This window comes from Macrobrachium rosenbergii, chromosome 37 (genome assembly GCF_040412425.1).
Source record: "Macrobrachium rosenbergii isolate ZJJX-2024 chromosome 37, ASM4041242v1, whole genome shotgun sequence".
Taxonomy (NCBI): domain Eukaryota; kingdom Metazoa; phylum Arthropoda; class Malacostraca; order Decapoda; family Palaemonidae; genus Macrobrachium; species Macrobrachium rosenbergii.
This window is the reverse complement of record NC_089777.1, coordinates 5,099,864-5,126,676: the sequence shown is the minus strand read 5'-3', so window position 1 is coordinate 5,126,676 and position 26,813 is coordinate 5,099,864. Positions and strand designations below refer to the sequence as shown.

At 45.2% G+C, this 26,813-nt stretch overlaps 1 protein-coding gene across 2 annotated transcripts in view; it reads left to right on the top strand.

The window, feature by feature from the left end:
- Positions 1–254: 254 nt before the first annotated feature.
- The window catches only part of LOC136825259 (glutathione S-transferase theta-1-like), a 138,584-nt gene continuing 112,025 nt past the window's right edge, over positions 255–26,813 (top strand). Inside the window, exon 1 of one of the 2 annotated variants that reach the window (XM_067081312.1) lies at positions 255–373. In XM_067081312.1, coding sequence (XP_066937413.1) covers positions 365–373 — 9 coding nt within the window. In that variant the 5' untranslated portion in view covers positions 255–364. Of the gene's footprint in view, positions 374–490; positions 663–26,813 lie in introns of those variants that run through there. The other variant, XM_067081313.1, reaches the window with a different exon arrangement.

The following is a 26,813-nucleotide window of genomic DNA, read 5'->3' as shown; positions in this document are numbered from 1 at the left end:
TCCCTGAATAATCCTGATGGGTTCCGGCGCTTGGTCTTCAAGACCTAAATTTCATAATCAGTCATATCAAGAAAATAAAGAGGAATTGCTGGCTAATATCCTACTGTTTGTAGATCTTTCGAAAGAAGAATTTGAAAATATGAAGGAATTTAAAAAAATATATATACTGAATAACAGAGACAATAAAGTTAAACAGATACAAGCAAAGGATAGATAAAACGAGCTTGGGAGCCTTTTCAAAGAAATCTCCCATCTATTACTACTAATTCTCATTCTCCACCCCCACTCCTTCACCCACCCCACCACTGTAACCATCAACCACGGCTAACCGTGTTAAGATATAGCCTACTAGGACATCACAAAAATGCTGAAGGTGCATTACGACTTATGCCACAGCCTTCAAGAGCTGTGCACTTAGTACTTAAGTCCTGTGACGTTAATTTTACCAAATGACTCGCCGCTTTGCGTAGCGGTCGGTAGGCCTATCATTAGCATAGCCTAGTCAAGGCCGGTTCCGGCGCTTGGTCTTCAAGACCTAAACTAATCAGTCAATCAAATCGGCCGTCAGGCTTAAGCCTACCTGTAGAGACGTCGGTCGGGGTCTTATGCTTAATAAGGGCAACTAGCCTACTGTATATGGGATATTTCTGTAGGAAGATAAGGTAATAGGATAGTTTGCAGAAGGTTGGGATCAGGCTCTAACACAACTTCCGAACGGAATTTTGATCCAGATTTCCGATGTTTACTGTTAATTTGGGGGATCCAGCGGGTAGAAAGTCTCCTGGCCAGGTCAGGGTATGACGCCCAAAGTGAGGTCAGGAAAGTATGGTTTGGTTTGGTCAAGGCTCTGCATTCTTGGAAAGGTTAGGTTTGTTTTTGTTTGCAGAACCTGTTCCCGTTATTCTACACTCCCCCTCACCTGGCTGGGAGGCTTTGCAAGCACCCCCCCCCCCCCGGCCTGTACCTCCCTAAGAACCATTGACCTAACCAGAACCAGAACATAACCCCTAAGTACCACTGACCCAACCAGACCTTATTACCCTCCTAACCTGACTTGGGGCACCATGCCCTCACCTTGCTTGGTGGGGGCAGGAGGGAATGGCTTTCCCTGGACCAACACCCCAATCTACACGTAACATTAAGCACTGGGTGGTTTAGAGCACACTGAGTAACTTTTATTCTGTGGAGGTTTTTGCTAGGAGGCAAAATTACCGATGCCTAACTCATCTCCCTGTTTGGCACTAAATATTTAGTGCCTTTTATTTAGATCTATATTTTTGCTTATGTTTATGTCTTTTTTTATGTTTATGATATTTACTGTCTTTTATTTATGCTTTTACATTCTTACCCATTGAGCTGGTACTGAAGACGATGCCTATTTGTTCCGACACGACATACAAACCGTCGTTCCTTTACATTAGGAATTACTTTCAGCGAAACTGGAAACGGCCGTTGAACTTTCAAACAAGGTGGTTAGGCGGTTAACTAACGTCTGGGAGGCAGGAGTACCGCCTGCCTGGATGTAAACATTCCAATTTGCTTTCAACCGTCATGTGCTGCAGAGGTGTTTTTTGCTCTCTGCCGTAACTGCTGTTGAGCTGTTTTCCTGGTGGGATCTTTCTTGTTTTTTCCTTTGCGTATCCATTATGAATGTTGATGAACCCTGTAAGCCCTCCTTCCCCCAAGCTCTTCCTTGGGCGAGTCGGTAGAGTTGTGGCCTAGCACTCGCTAGGCCTGAGTTTGACTCTCCAGCCAGCTAATGAAGAGTTAGAGGAATTTATTTCTGGTGATAGAAATTCATTTCTCGCTATAATGTGGTTCGGATTCCACAATAAGCTGTAGGTCCCATTGCTAAATAACCAATTGGTTCTTAGCCACGTTAAATAAGTCTAATCCTTCAGGCAAGCCGTGGGAGAGCTGTTAATCAGCTCAGTGGTCTGGTAAAACTAAGATATACGTCTTCTTCCTCCTTCCCCAGCGTGTATGTCCTGGGGTGGGAGAGAAGAAGTGCAATAGCTTCTGCCCACATGTAGATATGGACCCACATGCCATTTGCTCCACCTGCAGAGGACGTATGTGTTCTCATAACTGTCATTGCTCGGAGTGCTGTTCTTGGTGTGCTGAGCAGTGGGCGAAGTTTGAGGGGAGGAGACAGTACCGAAGGAAGCCCGCCAAGGCGTCTGAGGATTATACATCCCCGACGACTCCCTTGGTGGCTAACCCATCGGGATCATTTCTCCCTCCCGGCAAGCTGCCCCTTCTTGCTGCCTCTCCCTCGGGTGAGGATTCCCCCTCCTCTTCTTCATTCGCGGCAAATGGGTGTGGAAGGCCGTGGGGGAGTGGACGATCAGGACATCCTCCCTGGGGCCTCTCCTCGCTCTGGGGGTGAATTTTTTCCCCCGGAGCAAGTTGAGGCTTCTTCTTTTGACCCAACTTTACCTTCAGGTTTGGTAGTGGAGGCATCTCTCGGTGGTTAGTTCTCTGACCTTACATCTACCTGGCTGCACCTCGGTCTTCCTGGCATTCCATCATTGGAGGGCCTGATGTCGCATCTGTCCGGCACTCTGGTGACAACCCACACAGCCACCGTGTCCACCACGTCTACTGTCACCATGACATCGTTTGGCAAGCTGCCTGTGACGGTGGCCTCGCACCTGGGCACCCAGGTGTTAGCCACTCCTGCCTCGCTCCATGCTGTGCTGCTGCCTCCTGGCTTCCTGGCCCCTCAAGTATGGTCACGTCATCGGTGCCATACATCGTGTCTGTTCCTCCTGTTGACAACTCACGCTCGTTCCCGACTCTGGTTCCGGCTCCGAGATGTACTGACTCGGCCTGGCCTGGCTCCTGCTCATACTCCACCAGTGCCCTCGACCCGTGCACCGGCTCCTGGCTTTCCTGGCTCCCACGCTGCTCCACCTGCCCCAGTAGCTGCTGGCCCGATTACCGACGTCTCCACTACCCGGGTTGTGCCCGCTTCCCTGGCTCCCCTGGCTGCGCCTGCGTTGTCTGCTGTTCCCTCCTGGATGGGGGACCTGACCACCATCCTGAAAAAGATGATGAAGTAGTTAAAGAAGAGGTCTAGGAAGGTGTCATCGTCTTCTTTGTTGTTCTCGTCGTCTGCTACCTCTTCTTCTTTGGCCCGCCAGCTGAAGAAGAAGCCTCCTCTCTCTCTCTCTCTCTCTCTCTCTCTCTCTCTCTCTCTCTCTCTCTCTCTCTCTCTCTCTCTCTCTCCCCAAGTCTTGCCCTGATCTAAGGAACTGCCTCCTTCCACAGGGAAGGCAGTGGTATCTCCCTGTCGGCTCTTCCTGGTCCATTGGCCATGGATTCGTTGACCCCCAGGTCAGTCGTGTCAGGAGCTGAGGGCGTGCAGACCACGGTTTGCACTCCTGCCGCTGTGCCGAAGAAGCACACTTCTAAGGCCAGTGCTGTGTCGGACACTCATTTGCGTGCTGCGCCAAGTACCCAGGATTCTAAGGAGGTCAAGGAACCCCGGCCTGGTACTCGAGAGACCTCTCTCCTTCCCAACTCGGGCACAGGACAGGTGTTCCGACTCTTAATGCTAGCACTTCCACAAGTGCCTAGCAAGGTTTCCAGGAAGGTGCGCTGGTCTCTCGGGTCCTGACACCTGGCGAGACAGAGAAGAGGTCCCCTGCTCAGTCTTCCCGACAGGTTTTGGCCTCGAAAAAGACTGGGGCCCATCTAGAGGACAGCGCAAGTTCTTGCCAGCCAGCCGCACTCTCAGCTCCGCCCAGTCCCGGACCACGTTTGCGTGGCCAGCTGGCTTAGGGGAGCCGAGTGCGCAGTTCAACTTGAATGAACCGCTCCGCTCTCCTCGGAAGAACGCTTCGCCAAGGCGAAAGTGTTCTCCTCGACCAGGATTGCTGTCACCACCGAGGGTTGGTAACTGGCCCTGGTCCGCTGCTCCTGCTGGTTCCCCCAGCAAGACCGGCGGGGTTGCCTGATCCTCCTCGCCTGTCCCCTCAACCTCCTGGGTTCCTCCCAGGGGGCGCAAGTTGGACAGGAAGAACTCCGGCGAGTTGTCTCCCCAGAGTTCGACCTCGTGGGCTTATGTTCCTGGCTCGGTTCTTGGATCGACCAGATTGTACATCCGTGTGGTGCAGGAAGGATCATGGGTCTGCCAAGGTTCTCCTTCCTGCGGGGAGAGTAGATTGGGAGGACCGCACCCTGGAAGGACTCAAGGGTCCTCTTCCCCAGGACGTGGACACCCCTGAGATACATAGGACTTTTTCTGAGGTAATTGAGCTGATTCGTCAGCACAACGACCTCGAGGAAGGGACCACAGCCTCATCTGTGGATCGTCCTTCGCACCTCGAATCCTTCTGGGGACTGAAAAAGGAACCCAAGGCTTCGGCGGGGCTGCCGTGGTCCATGCTTGCCGAGGGGGTCCTCGATCAAGCGAATGATCTTGTGTCTGGGCAAGACAATTCCCTACAATTGAACTGCTCGGACAAGCTGCTTCCCCTCCTCTGCCTTGACAGAAGCGTTTCTAGATGCCCTCGGAAAGGGCATTGTCTCCTAAACAGGTTGACCTGGACCTGGTTTGTCTAGGCCCGGGTGTCTCGCTGCAGCAACTTACTGCAGAGAGTATTTCTTTCTCACAGTAAGAGGCAGCAACCCTGGAAGCCACCACCATGGCAGTTTTCCAGGCAGTCTCCTGGTTGGATCTGTGGTTGTTCACAGTATCTAAAGTGGCTGCCTCCTCAGGTGCTAACGTACCCAGGGAGGACTCCGCTTTTGGGAGACTTCCAGTCTGGAGGTAGAGCTATTTCCTACCTCGCCCACCAGACGGCAAACCTGTGGGCCAACCTGGTCCTTAAATGAAGAGACGCCGTTCTTTCTCGCTTTGCCAGGTCCATGGGGCCTGAGTCAAAAATGACCCTGCGGAATGGACCGTTGCAGGGTTCAACCTCTCTCCTCCCTAGAGAGTTGGTGAAGGCTGCGGTGGACAAGCGTCGGGCAGATGATAGTGACCGCCTTGTTCACCAGGCAGAGGCCAAGACCTCCAGGTCTTTGCGTTCCACCGCGGCCCGGCCTTCAGGTCAGGCAAGTTCTTCCTCGGCCCCTAAGAAGTCTCAATCTTCGAAGGTATCCTGTGGGAACACCCAGCTTTCTTCTTCCTCTGGAAAGGGTGGGTCTTCCTGCCCCTTTCAGCCCGCTTTCCAATCCGGTAAAGGGGGCAAGGGGAAGAAGAAGAAGGGGAAACGCTAGGGGTGGCATTCCCCCGCAACTGCTGTCGAAGGTGGGCGGGTGCCTGTCGTGCCATTGGGCAACATGGCAGCGATCCAGAGCCAAGACCTGGATAATGGATGTCCTTTGGGAGGGATGTCTACTACCCTTCGAGTCTCGGCCACCCCTCACCAACACTGCGGTCCGTCTCCGCACCTACGTCCAAGGATAACCAAAGGATATCGCACTAATGCAAGAAGTGCAAGCCATGCTGAGCAAGGGTGCTGTGGAAGTTGTGTTGGATGAGTCCCCAGGCTTTTACAGCCAAATCTTTCTTGCAGAGAAAGCCAGGGGGGATGGAGATCGGTCATAGACCTCTCTCCCCTGAACTGATTCATTCGCCAGACTCGGTTCACGATGGAGACGGCTCGATCAGTGCTCGCCTCCATCAGGGAGAATGACTTCATGCTTATGGTGTACTTGAAGGATGCATATTTCCAAATACCCATTCGTCTGTCCTCTCGCAAGTAGCTCCACTTTATCCTTGGGGACTCAGTCTTCCAATTCAGGGCACTCTGCTTCGGGCTCTCGACCGCTCTCCAGGTGTTCACGGGAGTGTTATCTCTTGTGTCATCTTGGGCCCATTTGCACAGGATATGTATACTGAAGGTATCTCGACGACTGGCTGGTCCTGGTGAGTTCCTGCTCGCAGTTGCTACAGGACAGGGATTGGTTTCTCGGGCTTTGCCACGAGCTTGGGATTAACCTCAAGAAGGCAGATCTCAACCCCAAGCAGAGGATAAAGTGCCTGGGCATGCTGATAGATACGTTAGCAGCGAAAGCCTTTCCCTCGGACTCTCCTATCAGCAAGTTCAGGAAGGTGGGACAACTGTTTCTGTCTCGACAGGAACAGCCAGCTCGGCAATGGCAAGTCGTCATCGGTCATTTGTCGTTGTCGGATAAGCTGGTCCCTCATGGGTGTCTTCACCTTCATTCTCTATGATGGAGACTAAAGGAGTATTGGTCCCAGTCCTTAGACCCTTAGTCCTTCCTCATCCCTCTTTCCGAGGAGGTGAGAGAGGACCTAGACTGGTGGATTGATGACAGGAACCTCTTAATAGGAGTATCCATACATACTCTCCCTCTGGACATGTTTCTGTTCTCGGACGCATCGATCGAGGGATGGAGCGCACACCTGGAGGAGTTGCTGACTTTGGGAGTATGGCACGGAGGTGACAAGCACCTTCACATCAATATCCTGGAACTCAAGGCAGCCTTCCTGGCTCTCCAAGAGTTCCGGGATTGAGTGATGAGACACTCCATGGTACTGATGAGCGACGATACCATGGTAGTGGCATGCATCAACAAGCAGAGGGGTCTAGTATCCCTCCTGCTCCACCAGTTGATGATGCAGGTGCACGAGTGGGAGCTGGCGGGCTCAGTAGAGCTGTCAGCCAGGTACATTCCAGGCAAGAGGAATGTCTTGGCAGACAAGCTCAGCTGCCAGAATCAGGTGATCGGAACAGAATGGTCCCTTCACCCGGAAGTCGCGGAAAGGCTGTTCGATCTATGGGGGCCTCCAGTCATCGATCTGTTTGCCACCCTGCACAACAGAAAACTCCAGGTCTTCTGTTCAGTCATGCTGGACCCACGGGCCACTGCAGAGGACGCGTTCCAGCACTGATGGGACAACCTCGACATCTACGCCTTTCCTCCGTTCTGTCTGATTAGCAGATTGATCAGTGAGGTGATGATCACTCCGAATCTCACAATGATTCTGGTGGCACCCAAATGGCCGCAGGCTGTTTGGTATCCTGACCTGCTAGCCCTCCTTTCCGAGGTGCCGGAGAGATCTCCCCCTGGCCCAACCTGCTGTGTCAACCCCACGTCAAGCAGTATCACCTGGCAGTGCAGTCCCAGTGTCTTCACGGCTGGAGGTTATCCACCATCTCCTGCGAGCAAGAGGCATTTTGCATCACGCTGCAATGGAGATGGCCGGATACCTCAGATGATCCTCCGCAGCAGTATAACAGGGAAAGTGGTCCGTCTTCTGTGGTTGGTGCCGTGGTCGGGGTATCTCTCTAGTTGGAGCTACTGTTCAGCAGGTCACAGAGAAAAGCTTCTCTCCGCTTCAGCTGTAAAAGGCTATAGATCCGCACTCGGCCTAGTCTTGCAGCTGAAAGGTGTAGATATCTCCTCGTCCTTTGGATATCCCTACTGATGAAAAGCTTTGAGAGGTCTTGCCCACCCAGTGATCTCAGATCCCCTGCATGGGATGTGACTCTCATTCTAAGGAGCTTGATTCATGCACCATAGGAGCCTTTACAAGAGTTGTTAGACAGGGATGTGACCCTCAAGACCATCTTCTTGCTGGCCCTGGCATCGGCGAAGAGAGTTGGTGAACTTCACAGATTTTCCTTTGATGTTAAACACTCGAGGGGATGAGGATCAGTTACACTCAATTTCGTCCTGGATTTTGTAGCGAAGACTGAGAATCCTTCGGCCCCTGACACTCAGTTCAAGTCTTTCACGATCCCCTCCCTAGAGGACTTTGTAGGTAATGATCCAGATGAGATGCTACTCTGTCCTGTTAGAGTGCTGTGGCGTTATCTGAAGAGGACTTGCCACCTACAGCCTGAGTGTCGATTTTACTCTTCAGTACTGGCTTGACCAGGAGAGAAGTGTCCAAGAACACGATCTCTTTTGGCTTCATGAGACGATAAGGAGAGCGTATGCTGCTGCTGGAGAAGAAGACACCAGTACACTTCATCCGAGAGCTCATGAAGTCCACAGCATTGGTCCATCCTTCACATTCTGGAAGAACCTGTTGGTCCCACAAGCTTTGAAGGCAGGCGTGTGGTCCCAGCAGACCACCTTCACTTCTTCTACCTTCGGGATGTTGCACACAAGTCCTTGGACAGTTTTTCCTTGGGTCTTGTGGTGGCTACTCAACAAGTTGTGTAGCTTACCTGGCTCCTCTGACAGGACAGGTTGCATCTTGCCTAAGATGTACAGTTGTGATTGGGAAAATGAATGTGGAGTGACTGGCCTCTCTTCCTTCTCATCTCAGCTCTCTTCCTACGGGCAGGGAGCAGACATGCTGTTACATGCTGGATCTGGTGGTCGTTGCAGGTAAGCACTCGACTAGAGCTTCCGTTGTATTTCCATTAATGATTATAGAAGCAACCCCACTCCTTCCCCTTGCAAGTTGGGGAAGGAGACCATGACAATTAGATGAACCCAATGCTTGTGATTGCCTTAATGACACTGACTTTAAGTTCTTCCTAGCCTACTGTGCATGAACTGACGCTTCCTCTTTCATGCAAAGGGACCCAGAAGTCTGACAGTCTCGTGTTTCTTACAACCCAATCATTTTGTCAGAGGCGGTTTTCCCTTCCTCGCTCTATCGACCAGGAAGGGAGCACAAGGTGTGGTGAACTCCAGTCAGTTCATGGAGACTCACTCAGATTCCTCCCTCCAACCAGTGAGCCTTCCAAATGTAAAGGACCAACGGTTTGTATGTCGTGTCGGAACAAATCACAATTTTTTGAAGTAAATTGTATTTTTCCTAACTATACAAACCTGAGGTCCTTTACATTACATTTCATGCCCACCTCATGCCACCACTCAATCTGACACCTGGCCCGAAAGGCAAATTGGAATGTTTACATCTAGGCAGGCAGTACTCCCACCTCCCAGGTGGTAGTTAACTGCCAAACCACCTTGTTCAAAAGTTCAACAGCCGTTTCCAGCTTCGCTGAAAGTAATTCCTAATGTAAAGGACCTCAGGTTTGTATAGTTAAGAAAAATACAATTTACTTTAAAAAATTGGGATTTTGCACATAAACTGATAGTTACCGAACCAGAGGGGTGAGGTAGTATTAGTCTCCCTCACAGCATTGCATGCACAGCATATTCATCATCTTAAGATGGGGAGGCTCAACAGCTAACCCAGAAGACACCTACAGTACTTGTTTCTCATGTCTGTCTCAGTGATTCCAATTTGTCAGTGGAAGCTTGCATGGATAAAGATACTTCTTTTAATCATTGGTTTCGTATTTAAAGTTAATAAACACCTAGTTAGTGCCCTCACATCACCAGTTCTTACTCTCATGCATTATTCCATTGTAAAATGATTTAGTAACCCCCTATACTCACGTTCCCACAATTCACGGACTCGCCAATTCATGAGATTTTCTGTGGAACATTATCTATAAATTATTTGCAAAAAATTCAGCAATTTGCTGGCTTTTTTGTTGAGAAATATTCACTAATTAGTGTATTTTGATGTTATTTTCATGACTAAATATATGATAAAAAAATTATTTACGAATTTTCAAATATTACTAAGATTAATAAGATTAATAAGATTCTTCTTCTTTTTCTTTTAACGTGCTTTTAATAAGATTAAACAATAATAATAATAATAATACTGTACTGTAAGATTGAATAATATGCAATAAGATGAAATAATACAGAACTCAAAGACAAAGAGAAAAAGATGTTAAGAAACTGGTTTCCTCCCCTCCATTCAGGGGACCCGTTATCCCTCTCTTTCTCCTTTCCTATCTCAGTTGTCTCTCTCTCTCTCTCTCTCTCTCTCTCTCTCTCTCTCTCTCTCTCTCTCTCTCTGTCTTACTGAGATGAGAGAATTTTTGTAGTATGGTTATTTGTTTTGTATGATAAATAAATGATTTACCTAATAAGTACTAGCTTTCAAATATTAATAGGATTACTAAGATGTAATAATATACTGTAATTACATTTATGCATTTCTATAGTAAGTTATGAAAAATTTCAAACAAACCAATTTCAATCCTGATCTCTTCCTGAGTCTTGGAGCTCAGTGGGGATGGTGAACCTGTCAAATATGTCAAATTACTCAACATTTCTGACCAAGGGTAAATGTTGCCACAGTGTGATCAAATCAATCTCTCTCTCTCTCTCTCTCTCTCTCTCTCTCTCTCTCTCTCTCAGAGGGTAGAATGTGAGAAGTAATAGACAGATATACTTAGTTAGCCTCTCTCTCTCTCTCTCTCTCTCTCTCTCTCTCTCTCTCTCTCTCTCTCTCTCTCTCTCTCTCTCTCCCCCCCCTGGCAAAGATACTGCTAATTTGAGTCTCTCTAACCAATTGGTATTAACACATATGCACACTGTTTGTGTGTGTTCAGTGTTTTAAAAATGCATAGTACGTAAAGGTAATTCATCTTTGGAAGACAAAAAACAAACAAATTTTGTTGTTGTCAGTCACTTAAAGAGAAATGGTTAACATTCCTCGAGAGATTAAAAGAGATAAACTCTCTCTCTCTCTCTCTCTCTCTCTCTCTTCCCTGTGCCAGCACAGCTGGTTGAATATAAATTAGTGGTAACTCTCTCTCTCTTTCTGTTTTGGCTGGAAGGATTAGGAGTACAGTAGTACCCCGAACTTGCATGATTTGAGTTGCGTGAGTTCACAGACACACGAACTTTTCATTGGAACCAAATTGTCATACACGGGTTTTTCACAGACACACGAACATTTGCAAATACTGAGAACCCCTGCAAAAGTGTTTGTTTAATTTTTTATGTAATTTATAAGTTTTCAAGCTTTTATGTGTAAATTAAATAACATTAAATAATAAAAATAATAGTTTCTCTCTCTCTTTTACCGAGATGAGAGAATTTTTATGGTACATGTATATGTTTATTTATTTTGTATGATAAATAAATTTTTTACCTAATAATAAGCACTAATTTTCAAATATTAATAAGTTAATAAGATTAAATATATAATAATAATAATATAACTGTAATTACAAAATCTTTTGTAACTCGTTGAAGAGAAGCTGAAGGCAAAGCTGTCAGATATGTTAATTTAACATGACAAGAAGGGGGTGTTGCTGATTAGCGGGTCAAAGGATTCTCTCTCTCTCTCTCTCTCTCTCTCTCTCTCTCTCTCTCTCTCTCTCTCTCTCTCTCTCTCTCTCATTACTTGTACAGTAGATAATTTTAAATTGTTAAAATTTTCCCTGTGCCATTATGAACTGTAAATGTGTCGTTCTAAAACACATACATAGAGCATTTCAGAACAAAGAGAAAGAGACAACAAAGAAGTTTTTAAAAATGGAGGTTTAGAAGACTTCTGAAAATAGATAGGTGGAATGGGGGGAGAGAGAGAAATAGTATATGTAATCTTCACACACTTGAAGTATACATTTGGTATTTGAACTTTCAAGACAGGCAGTTGTAAACATTTTTAGAGGGGGCCCGTTCTAAGTATTCGCGGATATTAACTATTCGTAGGGAGGGGTCTGGAATGCAACCCCTGCGAATATGGGGGTTTACTGTATTCCATTGTTAAATGGAATAGTCTATATCAGGTGTTGGGACCTAGGATGGGTCAGAAAATATCCAAGAACTTAATCAGCAGAAGTTGTGAAGTTGTTGCTGGCTAAAAAGTAGCCTGCGTAATGAACAAAAAAAAAAAAAAAGATTGCACAAGTCCATGTGTTAGGTATAGCATGTGCTCTACAAAGACTAACGTCCATACGGTAACAGATCACACTCAAGACAACAAACAGTCTACTTAGAATTTGATGCAAGTGTTCTTGTTTTCAACAGTAAATATGCAAATTAGTATTTATTCCCTTACCCTTCATATTCATTGTGGACAAAATAAAAGAAAAATGATCATTTTGGGATTTTTGTCACTAGACAGTTTTTTTTTATTCTGTTATGTATATAAGTTCCTTGCAATTTTTCTGTCCTAGTTTAATATTACAGCCCTAGTTTAATATTACAGCCCTGGTTTAATATTACAGTCCTATTTCAATATTACAGCCCTGGTTTAATACTACAGCCCTAGTTTAATACTACAGTCCCAGTTCAATATTACAGCCCTAGTGTAATATTACAGTCCTATTTGAATATTACAGTCCTAGTTTAATATTACAGCCCTAGTTTAATATTACAGCCCTAGTTTAATATTACAGCCCTAGTTTAAAACTACAGTCCTGGGTTAATATTACAGTGCTATTTTAACATTGCAGTCCCGACTTAATAGGCTAGGCCTATCGGGTATCCACCAAGTGGTATGTTTCTCATAGTTAGGCATCATGTGCCACAGGCTAACCCTGAGCTGCACATGCCATAGTTATTGATATATGATATTTGGAAACCGTCCCAAATTATACCATCCATCACATAGCCTACTATAAGTTGTGAAGGTAATTCAGACAGTCTTGCCTTTTCTTTTGTGAGGTTTAAAACCACATGTTTTTTAGAAATTTTATCTTACATGATCAAATTATGTTAGTGAATTGGAACCACCAAAGCTCCATAGCATTACAGTCATACCCCAAACTTACTCGAGGTTAGGTTCCAGAACTTCTCGCACAAAACGAATTTTCCCGCAAGTTTGGCACGGTCTCTAATAATGCTAATAAATGCTTATTTCTAGAGTTTAATCACTAAATATGACCCTAATCATGCTCCCAAAGTATTAAGATAACTTTTAAATGAAATTAAAGTTACTGTAATTTCATTTAAAAGTTAGCTTAATACATTACCCTTAAAAAAAAAAGGAATAAATGGTTGACGTAAAAGTATAGGAGTGTGAAGATTACCATACTATTTCTCTTTCTCCCCCTTCCGACCAATCTATCTTTAGAAGTCTTCTCAACCTTGTTTTTAAGAACTACTTTATTCTAGTACGTCTCTTTCTCTTTGTTCTGAAATAATTTTTCATGAACAAAAAGTATTTGGACTAATACAACTCTAGTTGTCTCTATGTTTTAAACCTAATATTTGCCACACTAGCGCATTTACAGTTCATAGACGGTACAGGTCAAATTAGATCAATGTAAAATTTTCTATTTTACAGGTAAAGACGTACAGAGACATAGTAATAAGTTGTAAAACGTGAGCGCTAACTACGAATGAGAGAGAGAGAGATAGAGATAATTGTTGTCCTTACGTTAAGATAGTGAAATTATTTATGAATTATTATGGAGAGAGAATTACTTAGGAATCCTTTGACCTGCTATTGGCTACACTCCCCCATCTGTCACATAAATTAGACATAGTTGACAGCTTTGCCCTTGAGCCAGTTCACAAAAGATATGGGAATGATATTTGTTTGTTTAAAATACATATCAGATACATAGTATACATTTTGTAATTACATTATTGTTATATTATTATTATTTTTAATCTTATTAATATATGAAAATTAGTACTTATTATTAGATAAATAATTAATTTATCATACAAAACTAATAAACATATGTACAGTATACATGTACCATAAAAATTCTCTCATCTCAGTAAGAGAGAGAGAGAGAGAATGATTATTTTTATTATATTTAATGTTATTTAATTTACACATAAAAGTTTGAAAACTTACAAATTACATAAAGAATTAAACATAAACACTTTTGCAGGGTTTCTCAGTATTTGCAAATGTTCGCATGTCTGTGAAAAACTCATTTATGACAATTAGTTGGGTTCCAATGAAAAGATTGTGTGTCTGTGAATTCGCTCAACTTGATTAGCGCAAGTTCGGGGTAGTACTGTATTGTTTTCTCTTATTTATTTTTCCTTTGTTATTTCTTTTATATAGTTCTTGGGATTGTAGCTTGCTGCTTTTTTAATTAGTGTTGAAGATTATTAGCTAATAATAATAATAATAATAATAATAAATTTCATAATAATAATAATAATAATAATAATAATAATAACAACACCATTAACTCAGTTCATAAGGAAGTTGTGTACAATCTGCCGCCGACCACTAGGCTTATAAGTTAGGTAGTGCACTAATAACTTAGCTCAGCTTTGTTACTAACTTGATCACTGCCAACCAACACACTAACCTTGTAAGGGTGTAGCAATATTTGTCATGTATAACTCGCTGTAAAGTTATTTGTTCCAGCAAGAGTGTAAACCTTTGTCTTTTATATAAGAATATTCTGGGCACTATCTGGAAAATTACAAATTTTAAATCAATTTGTATTTTTCATAACTAACAAACCTGCAGTCATAACATAAGATAAAATTCTCTAGTGCCTGCTGGAGTCTGGTTAAAATAATTACATGGAATTTGGTGGCATCGGGAGCTACCCAAGATGGCGGTGAGGACGGGTAGCTGACCTACCTTAACCCATCTCGGGTGGCTTGAGACGGGGCAATATATGTTAAGACCGCAGGTTTGTTAGGTATGAAAAGTACATATTGATTTAAAATTGTCATTTGCTCATACAGTAAATCCCCCTTATTCGCATTCTCATGATTCGCGGACTCACGCATTCGCGGGTATCTCTGTAGAACATATCTAGCCATTATTTGCTGAAAATTCGCCCATTCGCGGTATTTTTCACTGAGAAATATTCACTAATTACTGTATTTTCATATAATTTTCATGAATAAATGCACTTTTTGTGATAAAACTATTAAAGTACTCAGGTATATGCATTTTTACAGGGTTTTTCTGTGTTTAAACTGTCAAAATGGGCAGTTCTAAGTGTTTTTAGAGGGGTTTTAAGTATTCACGGATTTTAGCTATTTGCGGGGGGTGTGGGACGCAGCCCCTGCGAATACGGGTAGTTCACTGTATACAGAACAAACCTTTGGTCTTAACATAAGGGCTCACTTTTGGAGGGTGGAAAGAGAGCGCCTCAGAACCAACTGGAGGTTCAGCACACCTGGGCTATTTTCGTAGGCAAAGTAGGACATGGGAAGGACATCTGGGTTAAGAGACGATATGAACTCCTGCTACGTTTTGTCTTGTAGGAAAATAAAAGAACTTTAACTGTCGGAGACAACAAAGCTACGTTAACCACCAACCATGTTTTGTTGTCACTCCCTCTCTCCCCTTGTAAGAGAGAGGAAGGGACTTGCTTTCATAATAGTTTATACTGTGTAGGAACAATTAAATAAAACTGATGGAAAGTTGCTCACTCACCTGTATCTGACCAGTTCTAGCGTATGATGGATAGTTTCTCTCTGCTGGCTGCTGGTAGAGGAGAAAAAGGAATGAGAAAGGAAGAAGACCAATCATCCCATTCACTCTCACTTTCAAACCAACATCTTTGGTAAGATACAAACTGTCCTGCTTGGGGCACTGGATGAGCTAAACAATCTGTTGAGCAGCCACCACCAGACTCAAGGAAAAAGTGTCCAAGGACCTGTGGGCAACATCCAGCATATAGAAGGATGTGAAGGTGGTTTGGCATAGCCATGTACCAGCCTTAAGATTCTTTCAACTGACAGGTTCTTTTTGAAAGTGATGGAAGGGCCTAGACCCCTGACATCATGTGCTCTTGCTTGCACTGAATTGGCATCTGGATCTGAAATGTAGTGCTTGCATAATTACTTCTCATAGCCAAAAGGAGATATTGTTCTTGGACACTTCCTTCTTGTTCTTGCCTGTGCTAACAAAAAGTCTTTGACAACCTGGTCTGAGAGGTTGAGTCCTTTTTAGATAGTTATGCAGTACTCTGATGACGGGACATAAAAGTAATTTGTCAGGGTATTACGATCTCGCCTCTCGAGATCGACAGGTTCTAAACGAAACAAACAATTGGGCTGTAATAACTGACGAGAGGTGACAAACAAAGGAGGGAGGAGCAGAACAAATACAAAAAAGGTTAGCTTAATGTTAGTTTATTACAAGTTAGTTATATACATATTTACAGTCGAGTCAGGTTCAGTTTAGAAGAAACAATTAAATGAACATTATAACAAGTGAATTAATCACTTAAAGGAGCAGCAACAATTAACTGGTCAGTAAAACATTATAAATGAAGAGTCAAAAACAAACATTAGCAGCACAAACACAGATGACCAGCATAATAATTACATTACATAATTCAGAAAAAAAAATAAAAGCCAGAGCAAAATATGATCGAATCAGTAAAATAAAATATCAAAAGCCATAAACAACAGGTAGCATAAATAACATGGTAACGCAGCTTACAACATAATAATTAAGTAACATGAACAACGTTCAAACAGTATAAGTAATATAATACCAAGGCGGTATAACAAAAAGAGCAGCATTAATAACAAATAATAAATACAAAATGAAGCAGCACAAGGAAACGGTATTAGCAGTCGAACTCAATAGAGCCATCAAAATAGCCCTAAGCTGCTTGACAGGAACACTGCAGGACAACTCCGACAGAGCCGACACGACAACCATCTCGTCCTCAAGCACAGTGCTGATGTCCTCCTCCAGTACCGACGACCACGACAGAGCCGACACGGCAACCATCTCGTCCTCCAAGAAACGTACTGACGTCCTCCTCCATCTACGACAACCATGACAGAGCCGACACGGCAACCATCTTGTCCTCAAGAAACTCTCTGCTGGTAGGATCTGACTCGCAAAGTCGCAGGTACGGATACCTGCTGCTGCCCTGGACCATCGGTCGTTCTGCCCTCCAGAACCTGGCTCGTTGCTGCTACGAACCTGACTTGTTGCTGCTACGAACCTGACTTGTTGCTGCTACGAACCTGACTGACGAAGTCTGACGCCATCTAACAGACGTCAACTCGCCAGCAATTAAAAACAAACAAAAGCAAAGGAGGCAACAATCTACCAAGGGAACAATCGACAAACGATTGTTCCTAACACAGGGTCATGACCAACAAAATCTCCAAGCGAAGGGATGGAAAAAGACCCGAACCCTGTTGTCGTGAACAGAGGGATTTTGAGTCTTAGCCATGAATTCCAGGACAAATTCCAAGGATACTGACCCCAACCCCTCATTTGTTTAACATCAAAAGGAAGTCCATTCAGTTCACTAACTCTCTTTGATGAGGCCAAGGCTAAAAGGAAAACCATCCTGAGGGTTAAATAACTGTCTGACGAAGCTCTTACAGGTTTGTATGGACTACATGTGAGACTGCTAAGTACCAGTGTTATGTCCCAGTTTGGAGGTTTAAGATCTCTTGGGGAACAGGACTGCTCAAACGTCTTGAGAAGCATAGAAATTTCCCACGAAGAAGAAAGGTCTATGTCTTTCAAACTTAGAACCAAACCTAGAGCAGTCCTATATGTATCCCTTGATGGCTGACACTGAGAGAAGTTTCTCCCTACAGAGGAAAATGAGGAAGTCTACTACTTGTTGAATAGTAGTTCCGACTGGAGAGAGACCCCATTGACGACACCAATCACAGTAGAAGGCCCACTTTCACTGATACACGGCTATAGAAGATCTCCTGAGGTGACCCGACATCACCGTCGCTGTTCTACGAGAAAAGCTTTTTGCTTGCAGGAGATACTGGATAGTCTCTAACCATGAAGAGATAGAGACCCTACCAACTGGTGAAATCTCTCGATGTGAGGTTGGCATAGAAGGTTGTGCCAAGGAGGAATCTTTCTCGGTGCTTCTGTCAGTAAGGTTAGAAAATCAGGGTACCATTCTGCATGTGGCCATAAGGGAGCTACAAGGGTCATCCTAAGGTTTTGAGAAATAATTACTCTGTTGATAACTTGACGGATTAGACAAAAGGGGGAAGGCATAGGTATCCGGATTGTCCAGGATGTTGGAGGGCGTCCTCCGCCATGGCCCAGGGATCTGGCATGACTGAACAAAACACCTGTTGTGTCTTGTTTCAGATAGGTCTATTGATGGCCTTCTCCACAGATGAAAAAGCCTTTCTGCCACTTCCTGATGCAGTGACCACCCTGTTCCCAGAACCTGACCCTGGTGAATCAGCTTGTCTGCCACCACGTTCTCCTTGCTTGGGATGTATCTGGCTGAGAGAGCCACCGAGTGAGAGACCGCCCACTGGTGCAGACGCACTGTCAAGTCGTGGAAATGACGAGACACTAGCCCCCTGTTTGTTGACATAAGCTACCACTGTAGTGTTTTCGGACATTGTAACCTCGGAGTGCCCTGTTACCCTTTCTTGAAATTACTGAAGTGCTAGGAAGGCTGCATTCAGCTCCAGGATGTTGATGTGAAACTATTTGTCTTGGTGATCCCACACCCCTGATGTTAGGAGATCTTTCAGGTATGCTCCCCAACCCTCATACGAGCCATCTGAGAACAGAAGAATCTCTGGAGGGGGAGAATGAAGAGGCACTCCTATGTTCAGGTCCCGTTCAAGTTCCTCGCTGGGTGAGCGGGTTCCATTCTCAGCTACCACTCTATTGGTCGCGAGTTCGAATCTCTGACCGGCCAGTGAAGAACACGAGGAATGTGTTTCTGGTGATAGAAATTCATTTCTCGCTATAATGTGGTTCGGATTCCACAATAAGCTGTAGGTCCCATTGCTAGGTAACCAGTTGGTTCTTAACCACGTAAAAATAAATCTAATCCTTCGGGCCAGCCCTAGGAGAGCTGTTAATCAGCTCAGTGGTCTGGTTAAACTAAGATATACTTATTATTTTTTCCTGCCGTTCAACCACAAAGCTAGGTCCTTCCTCACTTTTTCTGAAAGTGGAACTTGAAACAAGGGAGGATCCTTTGAAGGGGGCCAAAACTCCTTTAATCTCCACTGAAGTGATTGAATGTCTCATCGACCTTGAAGAACTAGCTTTTCCAAGGACAACAGGAAACCTAGAATGACCTGCCACTGACGAGCAGGTATCTTCTGTTCGGATAGGAAGAACTGGGCAAAGTTCCTGACTTCTCTAGTTGTTGGTCAAAGGGAATACTCTCACTGTTGTCATGTCTATCAGCATGCCCAGATAAAGAATTCTTTGACTGGGCGTGAGGTTTGACTTTTCCAAATTTATCATGATGCCTAAGCCACGACAAAATTGAAGAACACGGTCCCAAGAATCTGCCACCACTAGCCAGTCGTCAAAGTATCTTGAGATCTGTATTCCTTGAGAATGTGCCCAGGTTGAAACTAGGGTGGACATTCTGGTAAAGACTTATGGAGCAGTCGAAAGACCAAAGCAAAGAACCTTGTATTGTTTAACTACCTCTCCCAGGCTGAAGCGAAGATACTTCCAGGAAGACTGATTGATTTTATTATGGAAATACACATCCTTTAGATCTATTGTGAGCATGAAATCGTTCTCCTTGATGGCTTGAAGAACTGTGCGAGGAGTTTCCGTTCTGAACTGTGTCTTCCCCATGAAAATGTTGAGAGTCAACAGGTCTATTACCAGTCTCCAGTTGCCTGTAGCTTTGGGGATATGTCCTTCAGAATTTCCACGGCTCCTTTTTCCATCGTTTTTCTCACTTCACCTTGAAGAGCTAGATGCTTCACTGAACCTAGAGAGTAAGTTAATTGGTGAAGTAGACACTCGGAGAGTGGGGGAGGAAACTCGAAGGGGAGTAGATACCCCACCTGAAGGACATCAACTACCCAGGTTTTTGCCCCAAACTGCTGCCAAGTTGCCCAATGGCTTGCCAGGCACCCCCAACTGATGGCAGCAAGTGGGGAGGGGCGCCCTCTTTATCGTCTACCTCTCCTGACCCAGCCTCTACTTCATCTCCCAGGTCTGGAAGAGTGGGGTTGAAAGGATCATTGCTGAGGAGTTTTCTTGGCTGGAGACGGAGATGGTTAACGAGCCCTCTGCAGAACTGTAGTGACTTGAGACTTCTTTGGGGAGACGTAGGAAGATGTTTGAGGTCTAGATTTAGAAGTGTCTGCACAAGAAGGAGTGGATGACTTTGAGACAGCTTGATGCACTAGCCTGTCATTATTATCCGCTCTTCGTCTATCAGTTGCTGAATCTAGCTGGTCTTTCAGAAATGGAGATGTAGAACTTGAAATATCTCCATTCCTTAAGGCTAACACCGAATCAGTACTTACGAACCTTGGGAACTTGCAGAGGGCAGAATCATTTCTTTCAAGCAGCCAGTTGGCCCACATGTTAGTGGTAGGTGGGTCAAGTAAGAGATGGTTTTCCCACCAGACTGTAACAATCTAATAAAGGAGGCACTGTCTTCAGAGGTGGCCATCGCAGTGGAAGAGATCTTTGACACTGCTGTTGACCACAGGTCTAACCATGAAACAGCCTGGAAGGCAGATGAAGTTGCTTCCAATGTTGCAGATTCCTGAAAGGTAAAGGACGTGCCCTCTGCCTTGATTTTGTCCAAGGATATACCTGTGCCTAATCAAACTAGGTTGCAAAACATCAATTGAAGTTGCATAAAAATATTTGTGTCAGGGAAGAGGAGGAGGTAGTAACTTGAAAGACCTACTGGAAGGTAAAGAGTTATCCCAACCTGAGACAAGAGAATTCACTTGTTTAAAAATTCTGCCAGCATGTTTGGAGCATGGCAACCCTAGAGATGTCTTTGCCTCTTTCATAGGCCCTAGCAAGGCTTCGATACCTGAAGATAAATCTGAATTGGTTGCCACAGTCTCTTCAGCTAAGTCGTTACAACCACAAATTAATTCAAGAACTTTAGCATAGGAAGTTAAGAACTCTTGATTGTCTGCATCCGCTACATCTGGCCTCGAGAGTCATGATCTGGCCTGTCGGCTAAGTCGGGCCTAGTTGAAACATCTTGATTTATTATTGGAGCATAGGCTCTTTCAGGGCCTAAGACTTTCTTGGGGGTTAGGGCAAGTTGGAACCTTGTCTTGCTCTCGATCCTGTCCCACGGGAATGAGAATGAGGATTATAATGAGATGATGAATGTTGTGGTAGGTTATGAGGCCATGGAAGTGCAAACAGGAGTGTGAATCACAGTCGTGAACGTGTGAACAAGACTGCTGGTCGTGAAGAGATGAATGACGTGATTTATTAGCAGGCCGTGCAGGACTTGTGTTATGTTTAGGTCAGTCACGACCATGTGAATGGGAATGTGAATCATGGTCATGTCCGTGTCAGCAACTTGTGTTACGTGTAGCTTAGTCACAGCCATGAGAACAGAAGCGTGAATCACGGTGACGTCTGTGTCAGCAAATCGTGTTACGTGTAGCTCGGTCACTGCCGCTTGAATCACAGTGACATCCGTGTCAGCGAATCATTTTACGTGTAGCTCGGTCACTGCCGCATGAATCATGGTGATGTCTGTGTCAGCGAAATCGTGTTACATGTAGCTCGGTCACTGCCACGTGAACAGGAATGTGAATCACGGTCACATCCATGTGAGAGAGAACACTGAACACGGCCTCTTCTAGGGGAATGTGAATGGAAACGATGACGTGATGATGAAGGTTGAGGAATGTTGCACGGCCTCGAAGGGCTTCCAGTAAGTGAGACATCTTTGTGAGCAGAAGTATACCTCCAAGGAGAGGGATCCTGCATTTTCAGCTTCTTGATGGTGGCCTTGTTGTCCTTCCTACGGATCTGAGGAACACTTGCACTTAGAGACTTAGAGTAGAAACAACAGATATCTTCTGTGGAGGAGCACAATCTGTAGTTTGGCGGTCTTAGAAGATGAATCTTTGTCTAACATCACCGAAGCACGTGAGTCATCAACTGGCCCTGGGACACTGAAAATGGCAAAAGGAACACGTGCTTGTGCCTCGACGGAAGAATGGATCTGAGAGGTAACTTGGGCAGAACCATGAATGAGTTTGGCACGGGCATGTTTGGTTGAACATAGAACAACTACCAGAGAAAAAGAATGAGACTCCGAGGAGATCTCACAAATCTTCCTATGTGGAGGGGCTACAAAGTCTCTTCCTCCAACGTCTGACAGGCATGGATGGAGCAGGCTATGAAGATGAAGAGGATGATGATGAAGACGACAGCAAAGAAGGGGATCTACGACGTCTCTTCTTGATCTCTGAATGACGGAACCTCTTTGTGAAAATACCTTTGACTTGATCAAAATAGTCTGGATAAGAGAGAATCAGGAGGTACGGATGTGGAAGCAGAGACTCATTGACAGCTGAGAAGACACCACTGATGCTCTGGCGGTCGACAAGGGGAAAGGTGTAGTAAGATGAGATGACGTTGCTGAGACAGTAGACTTGGAAACTGACATGGCGGATGAAACTGGAATGTGGGAGGACATACAGTGAGACAACAGGCCGGAAAGGTTGGTACCCCTGGTAGGCTTAGAGAGTCCCAGTACTCAGTCATCTGCAAACGACCTCCTTAAAAAACTGTATAAGGGAGAGCAGCCTCCTCCCTCCTGGGGGAGGTAAACCCCCTCCCCCCAGGAGAACAGGGCAGCCAGATCAATTACAAGATCTCCTGAACCCGCAATCAAATTTTCTAAAGCCAAAGCAATGGAAGAATGCGAGGGAGTAAAATCTTCATGAGAAGAAGCGGCAACGTGAGAAGATATTGGTAGAGAAGAGCCAGAATGAGAAGGAAAAGATGCAGACGCTGACACCGAGGAAACAAAGCCTTCCCAAGATGGCAGAGCCAACTCCTTCTATATCTCCTCTTCTTATCAAAATTCTTCCATTGCTCAGGACTTGGGTTACTTACACTACAGATGTTAGCTCTACACCTGCTACAAGTAGAATGGGGGTCTTTCATAAAGGAAGGCAGAAAACGGGAGGAGGGATTGCCATTAACCCCAGGACATTTCTCTGAGGTTTGGAAGGCTTCAATGAGTCATGGGTTTGCATATTCAAAGCAGTAAATGCACAAATAAACAGAATCACTCAGATCACACAACAAAAAGAAAATAAAAAACCAGGATTGATGACGTAATTCGGGCAGGAAGTGAAAACAACTGGCTTCTAGGCAGAGAGTGCAGCAACACAACCTGATCTGAAGGCGGTCAAGAAAAAACTGACAAGATGGGTTAAGATAGGTCGGCTACGCCTCCTTACCATCATCTTGGGCAGCTCCCGATGCCACCAAATTCCTTGTATTTTTTAAACGGACTCCAGCAGGTGCTAGAGAATTTTCCCGTATGTTAAGACCAAAAGGTTTGGTCTGTATATGAACAACAGTTGTTTAAGCTTGGTAACGTGCATAGTTAATTGGCAGTAGTCATGAGAGCAGTGGGGTACCGTCCACTCGATTGGTAATTGCTTTCTTTTGCCAGATGCCTCACCTCTGTATCCCAAATTTTGCTACTGAAGCAATGAATATATTTGTTATTGACTAATTGCATGTTTGTTTATTACATTTGTGACTTCTAGTAGTATGTGGTTGCTGCTCGATATGAAGTGAAACTGTACTTACACATTGTAGATGTACTGGGCAAAATAGAGTGGGTAGTTCTTTAATGTCACACATTGGTGCAGACCCTCACCCATATTTATCTTTTTCATGTAAGTAACTTACCAAGTAATTATATAGCTATAGGTTTTCAATCACAGCAGCCTAAAAATTCAAAATTCGCGGTAGCGCTTAATTGTTTTGTGTAGGTGACAGGACTGCGCCTACTTTCGGGGAAGAAGAGGACCAATGTAGCAAAGAGCTCAATTGGTTTTCTGCCGGCTCTCAACTAACATTGGGTGTTCTCTGCAGCCTTTCTTCATCATTTTTTGGAAGTATTTTCAAGGAATTGGTGAAGTATTTTGTTGTGGCCTTCAGTGATTATTTGCTTTGTTAGCTATTTAGTTAACATTATTCTAGCTTGTTCTCCTATTGTCGGACTCTAGTTCTAGCATTTGCAGGGAGGGGTGCAAGACCAGATTAACTAAGTCGTCATACAACTCTCATTCCAAGTGTGTTAAATGTAGAGGGCCCTCCTACTACTTTACCGCATACTCCTGTGCCTGGTTCTCATGCTTCCAATCCCAATCCCATTGCCAGCCTTGAATAAAGGTTCGATCAGAAGCTTAATGTAGTAGTCAGTGTAGTGGCTGAATTAGGGGCATCCCTAAAAATGCTTTCAGAAAAAGTGTCGTTTAATGTGCATAGTGAGTGCAAGTGGAGGAGGTGGCTACCCGTCCCACTGGTGCTTCTAGACGAAGGTCCCTGTCCCGCTCCTCTTAACCTGGGAGAAGACATACCGGGAGGTCCAAGGGGAGGCCAGGTCCAAGGGAGGCCAGTGGGTTTTGTTGACAGACCCATTGGGTAGTCACCCCTCATCAGATTGAGCCTCTGCACCCCTCTTCCAGTCAAGAGGCACCCCTTTCAGTCAAGAGGTATAGAGAGGCCAGTCATAACCCTCAGCCCTCCTGCAGCTTCGCTGAGCCTCCTTCTGCCTCTACTTCGGCTCAACCTTGTGTCAGGCTGGGACAGCCTGGATTCATTTCCACTGTATGTGGAGCGCCTTTTTTGGCCCCCAAGCGCTTGAAAGACCTGCTCAGGCGACAGTCATCTTCATCTAAGCACCTCTCTGCCTCCAAACACCCGTTGCCACCAGAATGCTCAGCACCCGCTTTCAAGTGTCAGCCTCCAGCTCCCAAGCTTGTGGTGCCAGCTCCTGTACACCTGGAACCAGCTCTCGCGCGCATGGCACCACCTTTGACACCTCAGACTCCCTCTTCAGTTCAGGAGGACTCTTCCTTGAAACCAATTAAGCATCAGCTGGCAGCTATTATGGGTTTTTCACAGAAAGCCCCCACTGCTCCCAAAGCCTCCTAGGATGTGTCTCTGTCACTGGTTTCTTCAGATGAAGAGGTTTTTGATCAAGCACCTTCTCCTCTTTTGGTTTATGCTTCCCTCCTTAGATATCTTCTGGCCAGCTTTCCTGACTTCTTCGAACCTGCTGCTCCGGTTTTTCCAGCCTCAACCTTCCTTATGAGGAACCAGTCAGGTGACAGCGCTCGGCTTCCCAAGTTGGTGCTTTCCTCCTCCTCGAGGAAGGCTCTCAAGGAGGTGGATGATTGGCTCTCTTTAAAGAGGGCACAGGGCAAAGCCACCTTTGCCTGGCCTCCCTCTAGAATGATACATAGGAGATACCTCTCCTCCTCTACTGGAGAAACTCCCTCTTTGGGAATCGCTGCCGCCTCCCAAGGGGACCTCTCCAGACTTGTTGATTCATCACGCTGCTCAGCCTTTGCATTAGAGAAGATCATGTTTTCATCTCCTCCTAGACCACCTCATTAAGAACATATTTAAGGTGTTTGAGGTGTTTAGTTTCCTTGACTGCTCTGACCTAGCAGAGGACCTAGCTTCAGACTGGCTAGCTGTTTTGTCATATGCCAGCAAGGCCAACAGGGATGGTTCTCTAGAGCCTGCCTCTCTCTTTTCTATGTAGGTCTTGAAGAAAAGGGAGTTGTGGTGCTCCTTCACCACGAAAGGGGTCACCCAGACCCAGAAGTTTGCTCTATCTTTCTCTCCTTTAGACCAGTTGTATCTCTTCCCTCAAGCCACCATTCAAGAGATCTCATCAGACCTCCAAAAGAAGTCAACACAGGATCTGCTAGCTCAGTCCACCAAGTGACCAAAATAACCCCCCCCCTCCTTTGGTGCTAAATCTATTTCACTCCTTCAGCTTCAGCCCTTTCGTGGAGGCAAGCAGAAGCCCCAGACAAGACCCCCAGACTAACCTACGCTTCTTGTTGAAATCTGTCAAGAAATTGGCCTTCAAGCCTATTACCAAGAAATGAAGTTTCAGTCCTTAGAAATTTTCTGAGAAATTTTCATCCCTTTCACAGAAGTCGACTCCCTCCTTCTCAAAAGGGCTGTAGAAGAAGTCGAGGGTCACATATCAGAGGGGTTCTACAACTGTCTCTTCGTAGTCCCCAAATCATCGGGGACTGGAGGCCCATTCTTGATGTCAGCGCCTCGAATCACTTCATTCAGAAGACGAAGTTCAGTATGGAGATGAACCAGTCTGTCATGTCATCCATTTGCCAGGGTGATTGGATGGTCACCGTAGACATGCAGGATGCTTACTTCCATGTCCCCCATCTATCCGGATGCCACGAAGTACCTTGGGTTTGTTTTTCAGAACAGAGCTCTTCAGTTTCAGGCCTTGTGCTTCGGCCTCTCCAGCCCTTTGTTGGCCGAACCGGTTGAGCTTCAGACTGTCGCTCGATGGGCCGGAGTTCAATTCCCGCGGCCGGCTGATGAAGAGTTAGAGGAATTTATTTCTGGTGACAGAAATTCATTTCTCGCTTTAATGTGGTTCGGATTCCACAATAAGCTGTAGGTCCCGTTGCTAAGTAACCAATTGGTTATTAGCCACGTAAAATAAGTCTAATCCTTCGGGCCAGCCCTAGGAGAGCTGTTAATCAGCTCAGTGGTTTGGTAAAACTAAGGTATAATTAACTTTTCGGCCTCTCTACAGCCCAACCTCAGCAAATGGCTCCATCTTCTCAGAATCAACATCTCCCTTAATTTGGAAGACTGGCTTCTCCATTCCTTGTCGAAGGGAGAAGTGCACAGAGACTTAAAGAAACTCTTCTCCCGAAGAGTTGGGCATTCTGATCTACAGACAAAAGTCTCAGCTGATTCCGACACAGATTCTTTATTTGGGAATGATCTTGAACTCTCAGATTGTTCAGGTTTTTGCATCCCCCAAAAGAGTCTACTCCTGCCTTCACACGGTCCACAGGTTTCTCTCTCCCATACTGTTCAGCCATTCAGTGGATGAGTCTCTTGGGAACTCTGGTCTCCATTGAGCAGTTCGTGAAGTTGGGCAGTCTGCACATGAGAGTACTACTGTACAGTTCTTTCTCAAGACCAACTGGAACAGGAAGACCCATCCGGACTCCATCTTTCCCATCACATCGGAGATCAAATCAGACGTGCAATGGTGGCTGTGCTAAGGAAGACTTCTTCAAGGAAAATCTCTTCTTCTGTTGAACCCCGACCTAGACTTTTATTCAGATGCATCGGACCTAGGTTGGGGAGCCCTTCT